Raw genomic sequence first — 13,769 nt, forward strand, 5'->3', positions numbered from 1 at the left:
CAGTGAACCCACCTGGAGCAGCACCTCTATGGAGTTTCTAATACACCATCTTACTATCATGGTCACACTGGTATCTTGTGGACAAAGAAGTCCATTAAAGTAGACACCAGTTTGATAGAGCAAGAAGCTGAGAATGAAACTAAACTTGTAAATAGAAGCTCAACGCATTCTCTACGAAAAAGGTTGTCATTCTTTTGTTTCATAATTACCTTTTTTTCCTTTTTCTTAAGAGTTTTATAATAACGATTTAAAGACAAAACCCCCTAACTTTCCTCACACACCTGTGTCACATTCCAGACATGGAATCCACTGTTTAAAATAAAACTGAATATCCCCTTTGCTTAAATTACTGTACCAGTTTCTGTAAAAGGACCTGAAGTTTATGGCTTTGGTTTAGCAGAGTCAAGAAGTGCATTTAGCTGCAAAACTTAAGCTAGGTACACGCTTAAGTGCTCTGCTGAATTAGTTTCTCATAACACCTTCCTCCTCCACAGCAGAGTTCATGCAATAACTTTGCTGGTCACTGACAAAACAGCATTTGGACATAGCAGACAATTGTTAAACAGCTTTTCCTCCTATAGGCTTTTGAAATTAATACTTTATTACTTCATACAAGACAGTAAAAATAATAAAAATAATCCCACAACATTTCATAAAAATTAAAAGGATTTAAAACCAAATCTTATTAAAAAGCCAAACGAACTTTGCACTTAAAACCAAACTAAAGAAATACTATATATACACACGCACTTTTTTAAGAAGAGATTATGATTTTCTATTTGATATCAACAGGCACTCTTCATTCATCATCCGCAAGAAACTAGGTTAGGTCTCCATAGGCCACAGTCAGAGTTATTAAGTAAGTAAATATGCCACTGCTTCTGTGCCCTCCTTTTATTTCCTTGCTTCTTCAGTCTCTTCTGGCTCTCTCTCTTGATGCTCTCTTTCCCACCTCATTTCTTTCAACTCTTGTCTGTACTTCCGTTCAATGAACCGTTTCTGATGGGCCATCTGGGGAAAGTTATCTGACACAAGGAGAAATATTTTGCATTAATAAACAAACTGGTAACACAGAAAGTCTCAGCCCTTTTTTCTTTCTCCTTTTTTTTTTTTTTTTTAAAACTTCGATGAAATTAGGGGTAGGGGGAGAATAATGTTATTACTGTTTTTACTCATTTATGTCCTTAGTAAACCAGCACTGTATGTCATAAGACCTGGGTTTCTTTACGATTTCCACATCTGTTTCCCCTGCTACAAAGCACTGCCAAATCTAATACACTCACAAAAATAAAATATAAAATCCTGGTATAGCAATATGGCCAGGTATTACCTGGATTTTACATTCTGTTCCCTTAGCAACAGGTGGTCGATACTGAAAAATGCATGTGAGACTACTGTCAATGCTGTCAGGGGTTTTTGTCTTGTTCTCACTCAAAAAAGTACAAGCCACTGTACTTTTTTTGTACAGATGTTTCCATTATTATTATTTCAGACCACGCAGTAGCCACTAGATGCCCCACATTATGGCAGGGTTCCTAATGGGAAAGTAATAGTGTAGCAAAATGGAAAACAGTAAAATCTGTTCCTGAAAAAGTTAATGTTTGTCTACGTAGCAGAATACAGCCTTAGCGTAGTCTAAGAGCATGGATGAGTGAAGACTGGCTAAAACAGACTAGACAAGGCTGAGGTGATGGAGAAATAGCTAGGGGGATGGATGCTTCTGATTTCAGACATTTGACCATTGGCTGGTACGTAAGTACACTAGTTAGAACTGAGGCTGTAAAACCACCTTATATAATTGATCAGAATCGCTCTTGATTTAGTGCACAGCTGACAGAATATGACATTTTCTGCATGACCAGGGTGCTGACATTCATCTGTGTCTCTGTGCTGCAGAGAGCTGCATCCTCCAGCCAGTCAGAAAACAAAGAGGTGGTAGAGTACTTGGCAGCCTGCAGTTGGTGGTAAATCCTGTTGGGATCACACAGAGCTCTGGGATCAGCACTGGCTACCTATCTGTGTCTGAGACAAATGCAAAAGGTTACTACACAGACCTTTAAAGCCCTAAACAAATTTAGGAGACATCTTGGCAAAGGACTGCTCTCTCTAGTTGGCTACCAAGAAAATTCAGCTGAGGCTCCTCAGTGAGGAGTCCCTTGGCACCAACTGTTTTCCCCCTCTTTCTGTGTCCCTGGCAGTACAGATTTGTTCAGCTAGAGAACACAGTGCAAAACCCGCATAATTTGCAGGAGTTTGTGGTAAAGCAGAATGACTTTCTATTGCTTTGTTTTATTGGCTGATGAAATTTGTGCCTTTTATTATATACTACAGGAATAAAAGGTTTATTCATCACTTATTTACAACTCAGGCATAGAAGGGTATATTTAAACCAGAAAGCAACCTAAGTAAAAGAAAATTGTTTTTAAATTGCTGCTGTTTTTAAAAATACTAGTGCTTTGTTTAATGGAGTTCTGGGATATTTTGTTGCTCATGTGCACCATAAAATGAAAATCGGATTTTCAGCACTGTGTCTGTAATGTGATTCTTTAAGAACTCTGAAGAACTCAGCCTGGTAGCAACCTGTTTGTTTATAATCCAAGATGCTGAGGAGATTTATGTAATAAACTCATCATGGCTACCATATATATAAACAGGTACATGAAGAAAATTACTTTTACTTGAAGTTAAATACTTATGCAAGGAAAAAACCCAACCGACCAACCAAACAAAAAAATAAACCAAAAAACTCCTCTCCACAAACATATATAATAACAGAATAGGTGCTCATAGGGGCTGTGGAGCCTCCAACCCTAAAGATAGTCAAAACTTGACTGGCAAGGCACCAAGAAACATGACCTAACTTGAAAGTTGGCTCTGTTTTGAGGGGTGGTTGGAGTACAGACCTCTAGAGGTCTATTGCTATTCAAACAAATACGTGACAGAAAAGAGCTGCAAGTCCTTGGACTGATAGGAGATTAAGCTCACAGCTCTCTGAGTGGTGATACTGTCACAAGAAAAAACACTCAAAGGAAACATCAGTAACATTTTTTCAGATATTCAGCAGAGCAGGAAAGTTACATTTTTCTACTTGTCAGATTTACTGGTGGTGAGAAGTATATGCCTAGCAGATGGATATAAAAAAAAAATCTGAATTACAGGGATTCATTGTCTTAAGAAATTTTTAAGATCTGAGATTTCCAGATGCAGAGATAACAGATTAAGAACTTTTGGCATCTGAGGAACTGACTGTCTTTCCTTTGAGTCAACGCAAAAAACGTACCTCCTCACATTCTTCTGAGTAGAGAGCTTCTGCTGCACAAAATGTTTGTAATCTATTTGCTTACAGTACGTCCACACCTGTCACTTTAACTCAACTGACCAAAGTTCTTTCATATAAGAAGTCTGCATACACTCAATTCCTTTCATATCTGAGACTCCATTGCAATGAAGGACTACTCCCATGATGGCTATCCTGTGCATAGTCTTAAGAGATTCGTACACAGATCACTGGATCCTCATCTGATACAAGCCGTTCTTAACAGATGAAAATTGACTTACACTAGCTGGGCATCTGCCTGTTACGATTTTAACCTAGTCTACTGTATAATCTGAGAAAATTTTATTTTCTAAATTGACAACTGAAAAGTAATTTTCCTCCTCTGCTAAATTAGAGGATAGCAACTACACTGTCAGAGACTAAGCATACCCACCGCATACTTAAGCATGGAAAATCTCAGTAAGTCTTTACTGCACAGGGTTCCCTGTAAGTTGCAACCTCTGTAGCTGATCAATTCCCTTTAAAGAAATACTTGTTGGTACTAAAAGGAAAACCTGCTGCTTAGAAGCTGATAGCATTCAGCATATACGTTCTGTTCAAATCTTATTCGCCATAAGACCTGCACCTCACCTCATTAAAGACCAAGGATGTAAACTGTAAGTTATTTCTTTGTTGCTCAAATATCTTACATTTTTCAAGTGCGTCCATTGCAGCTCCCATTTCCGCTTGCTGAATACTGTGAAAGACAAACAAAGACATGTTACATGAGATCTAAGTTTTACAGAATAAACTAAAGTTTCTGACAAAGTGGAACACTAGCCACTTTTCTGTAGAACTCTTTGGGTAAACAGGAGCTAGTAATTCCCAGAATGTATGATATATCAGCCTTTCCATAAATATGTGAGCAATAGCACTACAGCTCCAGAATATTTTTAAACTTAGATCAATAATACTAACAGAATATTCTAGTCCATTCTTCACTGAAGCATTTGCTTTTACTTGAGAGAAAATAAAAGGAACAAAATCACAGAGCTGTGAATGCTGCAAAACCAATGATATTTTTTATAACCACCACCAGATTTGGCAGCAGAAAATAAGATGAGGTCTTTGGGGTTCACGGATAAAGTCTTTGCAACTTTAGAAAACACTCCTAAATGCCTACAAGTAATAATATCAGAAAATAAAACTTGCACCCTTAACTTGAACAGTAATCCAGTAGCAAAGATAAAGCCAAAGTCACTATTTCCTGGAAGATGTTCTGCAGTTTCTAGTCTGAAAGCCACAAATTGTTTAGCATTGCTAGCCACCTTGTATTCTCATCAAAAAACCTTAAGACTCAAAACTATACAGATGTTGAACCCTGCATGTATTACTGAGGCAGAACCTCAGAATAGCTTGAAGAGGACTCTATAGATTTCCTTTTCCAAGGCCAACCATGCACTTGTCTAGCTCCACAGCTAGTCATTTTGGACACTGACACACTCTAACACCATGTGATTAATTTTTCACTATACCTTGGGCCTTTACCACATCCTATTCTTTCCCCTTTGAAGTAAACAGCTACTGTGTATGTCCTGGCATGAGACGGTCCCACTGTCTGCAAAGTCCTGAAATAAGACAGACATGATTTATTCAAGCAGGAAGTATTAACCAGAATCTGTTCATGGCACATACATCACTAAGCTTTCAGTCTCGTCAATACATATAGTGGAATTAGTGCAAAGCGTAGAACAAGGACTGAAAGATGCCTGTATAAATCACATTAACCCACAGACTACCAGTTTTATTGGTGTGCAATAAAAAGGAGAAATTTACATAAAATGCACCTTGTTTATACTGGTTATATTTATTCCTCCAGGTTCACTCAGGAGCACCACATGAAAATTAAAACCTTAACCAATAAGCAAAAATGCAAAGTATAACACTAAGTGCTTAAACACTGTGAAATCACTTGTAATAAAGTCATATAAATTGTGCGTAGCGGTGCAGTTGCACATAATCACACCAATATGATCATAGTGTGGACTAAAACTTTAGTTCCTGAGAGCTGTGCAGTCAGCAAGGTTTTAAAAGGACTTCATATCGGTCATGGTAGCTCTCTACATACTGAATTACACAGTACAAATCATTTTCCATCAGCTTTGAAAAGTTGCAGTTTGTCACAAAACAAACCTTCCATTTGAGCTAAAGGCTAGGACATGGATCAACAACCATCTAAAGGGGAAGAAAGATAATTCCCTAGGCATGCAACGAATTGCTTATTCTGCTCCTTCTTCCTGCTGTCCCAAATCTCTTCCCACTGTCAGCTCGATTTCTGCTCACTATCTTGTTCTTTTTGGAAGAAGCACCAACTTCACATGAATTTTTAAAGTACCTAACTACAGTACTCTGTGTGTGCTCTGACAAAAACAAATAAAACCCACCCCAAATTTAAAAGCAATAGTACTGACTGCAGTGAAAGAGATAACTCCAGGTAAGGGAATTTAACAAGATAATAGGAAGATAACAGCATATTACTAGCTCTAAGATGTACTATAAAAATCAATTTATCATCACAGCATAACAAAACAAACATTTGGTACTTGATACTCAGTGGATTTTACAAGAATCAGGAATTGTTTTTATTGTATCCATCTCCCTCAATCAAGACAAAGCCATGAGCCCTCATACAGAGACACTGAGGAGTCAGGTTTGCAGAGCATTAGTTGCAGTGTTAAAGTGATCATATTTCTGAAGCGCACTGTTTGTCACTATAATCGAACTGCTACATTTCATTGAAAACTTTACTTCAGTAAATGTGACAAATGCACTTAAGACTTTCATTCTTCATACCTTTTTGGTATAATAATCCAAACAACACAAGCCTTGAACTTTCATAGCCTTTATCTCTTCTTTTGGGGTCTAACTTTGCACTCATTCCTATATTAATTGAATACATATGGATGCAATATACAATCTAAAGTTTATTATTGCCTCTCTGAAGCAGCTATTATGCAGCTTTTTTACAATTGAAAGGGAGATCTACCCCATCCAGCTTCAGCTGAGGTGTACAAGTTAAGAGGTTCATTGCCCTGAACTCTTCTATCACTGAACAGGACATACGCGGGCTGAATTGTGCAGTGAAATGTCCAAAACTTGTGCTGCCCTTCAGTACCTGACTCTGTGGATTAGAAACAGAACCTACAATCAGGATGTGTAACACAAAGTACTTATTATGTTACCGTAATAATGTAGAGTGTAGAGAAACCTCATACTATTACTGAAAATGGAATGAGGTATCTTGACTTCATACCCAAACAGCCATTGTTCCAATCATTTAAAACACTGCCATTCCTTACAATAAAAGAAGAATAAATATAGAACAATGCAATGAAATACTCCATTCAAACATAAAACCTGTATTTTCCCTTGCAACTATACAATGTAAAATGTTTACTAATTCTTCAGTGTAATGGCTTAAAACACCTAAAGCTTGGAAAAAATTGGTTCAACATTTTCTGTCTTCGGTGATGGTAAGTCTTTCAGACAAAGAGACTGGAGGGCTTGAATAACCACAATAAAACAAAACTATGGGAAAAATGTAGGGGGAGTGATCACATCTTCCTCCATACACAAGAGAGACTGATCACTAGCTTTTATCCACAAGACGCTAGTTCTTACTTGTAAAGGGGAATGTCTGGCTCTTTTCCTTCTGTCCTGAGAGTCAAGCAGCACTGTTGGAGTTGAGATTTAGGATCATTCCAATCTTGATTTAAAATAAACTCCTGTAAGAAATTCACAAAGATGCTTTTGTGTTTGAGAGATTGTGGCAAGAGTCCCAAACGCAAGAATGTGTTAAAATAGAGTGGCAGGAAAGTAGGAACCTGACTGATCTTACCTTTAGCCGTGGAAAAAAGCATACGTTCATGAAAGTGTGAACATATTCCAAATCTTTATCAATGTACAGGGCAGCAATAAAGGCTATGGGGAAAAAAAAAAAAAAAGTACTGTCACTCATCCAATGAGAGCGTTAATGGCTTGCACTTTTAGAAACAACTATCTTTGAGTCCTCTAAAGCTATATTCGATTATGTTTCACAGCAGTGATCTGATGAGGGTATTATCATCCTGCATACACAGAAAAAAATAAAAGTTGACCAAGAGATTAAGTGATTTACCCAAATCCACTCAGTCTTTTAAAGAGCAAGAAACACTACTCAGCTCTTAATCTCCCATTTAACCAGGTGACCATGGATACTTACAAATAAATCACTACTGGGTACCATAAAAAATTTAGACATAAATCACTTCTGTTTGTGTGCTATTTCCATTTGCTTAGAGGATTTGGCAAAAGCCAAGGGGTCTGAATGGCTCACAAAATATACCAAAATACACAAGATACAGATTAAGTTTCTTTGCAGAGTATTTATCACTGTTTCTACTTTCTTTGGAAAGAAGGTAGCACAAACTTCCATAAATGAACTAAAAATAATTTCCATGTAGCTTTCCCTCCTGCGGAATGACCATTTTGAAACCTCCTAAAATGCAGCCGAATGAACCACAGAAATAGTCACCTGCTGAAGGAATCACTTTATCTTCAAACAGCAACAAGAACATATTAACGACACATTGACACTGCTGTTAAATAGATCAACTTGGATTACAAGCTTTAACTTTCCAGACATGCTTCTGACCTGGTCATCATGATCTCTGAATTTCTAAGCCTACAACTTTGAATCTGCAATCATGCCTCCTTCATGCTTTCATACAGACTTCAAAAATCTGGCTTTCAGAGGTATAGCCATAATTCATTCAAAAACCAGAATACACATTTTTAATAGTGATTTGGGGGATTTCTAATGGCTTTCTTAAACAAGCCCCAAGGAAAAAGAAGTTAAATATTAAGCTGTTATAACCAAACCAAATTAACTCACATTCTAAGAGATCAGCCAAAGTCTTAGTTCGAAGAGCTACAGGTCTTTTTGTCTTGTCATTAGTGATGGCAAATTCTTGCATACCCAGCTCCTCTGCCACCTTGGCCTGTGTCCTGTTGTTCACCAAAGAACTTCTCAATAGCTGCAGTAGAAAGAAGTTCAATTCAATGGTAACAATTAGCAATACCAAGCTATGAAAAGTAGGGAGAACTGGGGAGAAAAAGTTGGATTTATCCTTGTAGGCTTTCACTTCTCTTAGTTTATTGACATTTTGTTTCAGCACACCTCAAATGATAAACACGCTTCTTCTTTCTACTGCTGATTTTTCCTTCTGTTTCAATTCTTCTCACCAAATTTTATTTATTCTATGGACACATTACTTCTGTAGATATGTCCTGCATTTAAAATGCTTGTTTGTGAGCTGCTTTGCAATCATATACCATCTCTTTATCGGTCATGTCCTTTTTCAGCTAATCTGCAAAGTAATACACAGTTATATACATTTTTCTACACAAAATACAAACATACAATATTCTGGAATATATAGAGCAGTCCCCAGTGTCCACTAAATAAGAAATAAATAGGCAGTAATTAAAACAAATTAACGTTAAAGCAAGACAAGTCTAGTGTTTCAGAACAAGTAGATGAGGAAGCTGCTCCATTCATTCGGCTAGAGAAGAAAATGCATGGCTGGACAGCCCATATGTACTGTTTTCTCTACTGAAGGCAGTACAGCTGAGCCAATGCATCCCTGACAAATATCTGGCTCTAGTATTTTCAATGTACGGCAATGAACAGGACACCTGGTTCTCCAGCAGAGTTCCACAAAATGCTTAACCCTGGCTCTAGGCAGATTGCTTAAATAAACATACAGCTCTGCCAAAGACACCATCCCATACTTAAAGCTTAAAGGAGCATTTTGGAATTTTAGGGTTTCATATAATTTTCTGAATGCCTGGTTAAGGTGACCTTTTTTCCTGTTTGTTTGCTTTTTTTTCTTTAAAGGAAACAGCATTAATTTAAGATGTTAGGGATATTATATGGTGTGGGGATGAGAAGGAAAGAATATATCTTTTTCACTATTTATGTGTAGAGTTGAGAAGCTGCATACACATTTTTTCCTCTCTTTTCTTCTGTATCACATTTGCTTAGCTTATTAAATCCAAGTTATATGCTACCTGGCTCCAGAATGTCAACTGAGCTTACGAAAATCAAGATTTATTTGCTGCACTTAATACTTCATCTCTGACAACAGATAAAGAAAGAACAGTATGTTCATAATTTGTTTGGCAATGATGTATGAAGCAGATACTCACAACTTGATCTTTATAAACTAGGCACACTACAGATAGGATTATTACCTGCCTTCCTAACCTCTGCTTAAACTCATTTTCTACTTGCTCCTTTCCAAGATTCTTCCCTTTTATGTCCTTAAGATAAATAAGCAATACTTTCCCCAACAAAATCCTAAGTATGATATGCAACCTACGAGACATAAATGCAGTATCACACAAAAAAAATCTTTCTTGTAATGGGAGAGAAAGGATTCTTTTGTTGCGTTTGCCGAGTATTTATTTTGATGGGACCTGTAATCATGATTAGTAGTATCATAAAACAAAGAGAAACATATAGACTACACAGTGAATTAGAGAAGATCTCTAATTCTCTAATTAGAAAAGAGCTCTAACTCTTCTGATCCCATATAATTGGTCTCCTTTCTCACAAATCTCATTTCATTTGTCCTCAAATTAAAAAACTTTCTAAGACAATTTTCTTTTTCACTGCATGTGCAACCCTAGAGTTGAAAATTTATTCTAAATGTTGTCTACTTCTCCAAATCTTTATGTTTTCAGCATCCATTCCACTCTAACTTTGTAGTTTCCCCTACAAACTTGTACTGTGCAACTTGCTCTACTTGCCAACTCACTAATCATTAAATTGAACAACACGAAGACATTCTGATCATTGTTCAGAGTATTTACATCGATTAACAGCAACACTTCATATCCTTCCTGCCAAATAGTGCTCGCAAGATTTATCTTACTATAACAACACTGATGCCTACATTCTTAAAGGTCACCTACAAAGCAAAAAAAAAAAACCCACCCCACCAGCCTTGAATTTCTGCCTTATGTTTTTGTTTCTCTGAAGAATTAATATCACAAGGCTCTTCTCCTTTTAACTTGTACTTCAAAAGTTTAGGCTTTATCTACACTGTCTCCTGAATGGTGCAGAAGAATCCACACAAATATAAACGAAACTTAAGAACTGATAAAGAAAAACTAAAATTACTTTTAGTCAGAGCATGTACTTTTTTTCTTGTTGGGCTTTAGCCCAAAAGACCCAAGTAGCATATTCTTGAGAACACATTGCCTGCTAGAGACTTAGCATCACCATCCCTTTATTGACTTGAGAAAACCACTCTGAGTAGCTAAGAAACCTACAGTGCTACTTCCCAATTTTAAAAAGATGACTCAACTCATATTCCTGATACACGTATCACTTTTTTATTCTAGTCAAGACTTGAAAACTAAGAAAAGTTTAGTAAGCCTATGAAAATTTCTTCCTCACAAAGACACAGCTGCTAAGCTGCAGTACTAAATGAATCAATCAGTACAAAACCTACATACACTACCACCCCATGTTTAAAGTACTGTAAATTGCTGAAAGATCCCCACACAGAGCTTTCAGAGCCCAAATAAGAGAGGCTGAAAGGCTACAGCAATCAACAATAGATGACTATAACAGTAAAATTAAATTCAAAATCTACAACAATCTCCAGATTGAAGACAACAGGAAAACCAGACTAAAATAGATTGTAAAAACTTCTCATCAGGAAATACAACCCAGCCTTGTTGCAGGTTCAACAGACTAAAAGTCATGAATAAAAAAAATAGTCATGTGATGTGTCTATTTAAACAAACTGTCTAAGACACCCATCTTTAAACAAGAACTAGCCTGATCTCCCAATTTCATCACTGACATCCTTAAAATTACTGATCCATTTCACAGACAGAACAAAAATTATGGCACCGGGCTCATAAATCACCATTTCCTATTCATTGCAGTGTTCGTGACTTAAAATTAACAAAGCCTCATTAAGAATAGTGGTTACTGAGGCTTCTTTTATTAATCAAATCCAGAATGATTCACTAGCTGCTCCCATAATTTCAGTCTCCGTCCCACTCTTGCTCTTCCCGAGAGCATGATTGATGGCAGTCTCACCGTTAAGTGCCCTTCATGATGATCAGGGAAATGTATGAATAAATACTCTGTGGCTACCAACTGCATTATGGAGTCACCCAGGAATTCCATCCTCTGGTTGTGGCCTCTGAAAAATGAGACATCAATGCAGCAAAATCAATAAGCACTCCGAGAGGAAAAAACAAAACCAGCATGCACAAATTAAAATAAAGAGTGATCCAAAAGTGAGCCTCACACACTTCCAAATGCGTTTAAGACAATTTTCAGTCTCAACCAGGTGAGATGAAAACATAGTTCGTTACTGTTGTAACCAACTTTTCAGGGAGAAAGCGAATCAGGGCAGCTACATATAAACACAATTATTAGATTACAGATCTCCGACTAATTGAAGAACAGCAGTTTACATCAAGTTTGTAATGGGATAAGGTCTCTACCTGCAACTTCTTATCAGAAAGTGAACTAATGAATGCAATGACTTCAACAGAGAAAAATGTCTGTCCATTCACAAGAAATAAAAGGATCAGGGTTTTAAACTCATGCGAGATCCAGGACTGGGTAACCACTGGCAGGGCTCTACTGTTTGCTTTAAAATGAGGCCTGGCAGCTATACACACCACAGAACAAAAGGGCTGCTCTTGGCCCAAAGAGCATGATTTTACTTCTTTCCTCTGCCCAAATGTACCTCCAAGGATGTTTTGCTACTGTCTCAGGAGTATATACATCAATGATGCAGGAAGCTCAGAAGAAACACTGGGATGGCTCTCTAACATCTTCTATAGTCTTTCCAAGGTATCCACTACTGACCACTGTCAGAGATGGGATACTGAGCCAGGCGGACTTGCGAACACAGCTGCTCTATTCTCTTCTGGAGAACAGAGAAAAGATCTAGAGTTTGTTTACAAATAAAGCTATCTGGGATACTAACAGAAGGACCAACAGAGCTACATGAGGACACTTGCTGTGTACTCACAGAGTTAGATGGTTAAAGCCTACTGTCCTCAGAGTGAATGCACGTGCCAGAAGCCGAACATGAGTAAAGATGACTCCAATTGCCTCCTCAAACTCTGTAAGCTTTTGAAGAACTGGAGAGGTCTCAATGAGTTGCCTGTCAGTATTTGACTCCTGCAGCTGTAGATAAAAGAAGTGAAAATAATGACAAACTGACACTACTTCAGAACTTTTCAGAGAAAAGCAAGCCTTCTGTAAACCAAGGGCAAAAAATACAGTGAACAAGTCATTCTGTGGACAGCTGAATTGAGAAAACCGAGTTTTCTCTGGCTTTTTGTCTTGTATAATCATCACTCAAAGAAGATGTGAGCTCTGATGTATGCTTTTTAACAGTTGAGGCATTTATAACACATTGCTTATGTGGGCTCTTATTTTCACAAAATATGTACAATTGTACATGTTTGAGTTTTCTAATATTATCACATTGTTTGCAACTGAGCAACAGATTCAAAAATTATTAGAACAGGGTTGGCACACTGACAGCATGTCAACATGAGACAAAACCCAAATCTATTTCTCCCACTTTCCTTCTGTATCAAAAATCAAGAATAAATACTTAGTATATGAAATTCAATAGGGCACAATAACACAAGAAAATGAAAATTATCACTTTGGGTCAGTATCTTTTCTTGTCAGTTTCTTGTCTGATGTCCTTGATGTGGTGACACTGTTAAATGGATTTCTGGAGCTGGGAAATGGCTTAAGCATTTCCTCCAGTCACTCTGGGCATCTCTCCTGTACAGCAATGCCTTACAGGGGAGAATCATCTAGATGAGGATGCCTAAAGTAAGAATAGCCACAGTTTTTTTAATGTGGCATGAAGGTATTTTTCAGTTTGTTGCCTGTCTCTTTTCTATTAATCGATGACATCCAATTTGTCTTTTTCCATAACCACTACCAAGCTTTCAGCTGGTATTTTCACAGAACTACATATCCCAGCACCAAAACAGCATGCTTGGGTGATAACGGTCAATTTGGAGTTCAGTTGCACATGGATCCAAGACTGCTTTTTGCTTCCTCATGTGCAGTCCCTTATATTTACCTACCAAGAATTTCATCTGCTTTTTTTTTACTCCGCAGTTAGTCACTCTTGCATTCTTGCAATCAGCCTGCTGTTGTCCTTGCTACCCTGAATAATTCAGTATTGTCAAACTGGTACCTAACTGCTCCTCCTCTGCCCTAAGCTGTCAAAGTGAACAGCCTGTACTTCAGCAGAGATCCCTCGTCAGTGATCTCCATCCCTTGTAAGATGTGGTCATTTCACTCCTGTTCTCCATTTCTTATGTTTCAGCCATTCTTTTAAATCTTGTAAGGACTGACAGTATTCACTGGGGTTGCTTTCTTTTTTTAATTTTAAACACATTTTTA

At 37.5% G+C, this 13,769-nt stretch overlaps 1 protein-coding gene across 1 annotated transcript in view; it reads right to left on the reverse strand.

The window, feature by feature from the left end:
• Positions 1-638: 638 nt before the first annotated feature.
• DROSHA (drosha ribonuclease III) overlaps positions 639-13,769 on the reverse strand; it is a 70,260-nt gene continuing 57,129 nt past the window's right edge. The window contains exons 26-33 of the mRNA XM_086469181.1: positions 12,364-12,521; positions 11,415-11,520; positions 8,190-8,331; positions 7,155-7,237; positions 6,938-7,041; positions 4,792-4,884; positions 3,967-4,013; positions 639-1,025 (exon numbers count right to left, since the gene is read on the reverse strand). Of these exons, the coding sequence (XP_086325307.1) occupies positions 895-1,025; positions 3,967-4,013; positions 4,792-4,884; positions 6,938-7,041; positions 7,155-7,237; positions 8,190-8,331; positions 11,415-11,520; positions 12,364-12,521 (864 nt within the window). The 3' untranslated portion in view covers positions 639-894. The remainder of the gene's footprint in view (positions 1,026-3,966; positions 4,014-4,791; positions 4,885-6,937; positions 7,042-7,154; positions 7,238-8,189; positions 8,332-11,414; positions 11,521-12,363; positions 12,522-13,769) is intronic.

The sequence above is a fragment of the Leptosomus discolor genome, chromosome 8 (genome assembly GCF_034619465.1).
Source record: "Leptosomus discolor isolate bLepDis1 chromosome 8, bLepDis1.hap2, whole genome shotgun sequence".
NCBI classification, from domain to species: Eukaryota; Metazoa; Chordata; class Aves; order Leptosomiformes; family Leptosomidae; genus Leptosomus; species Leptosomus discolor.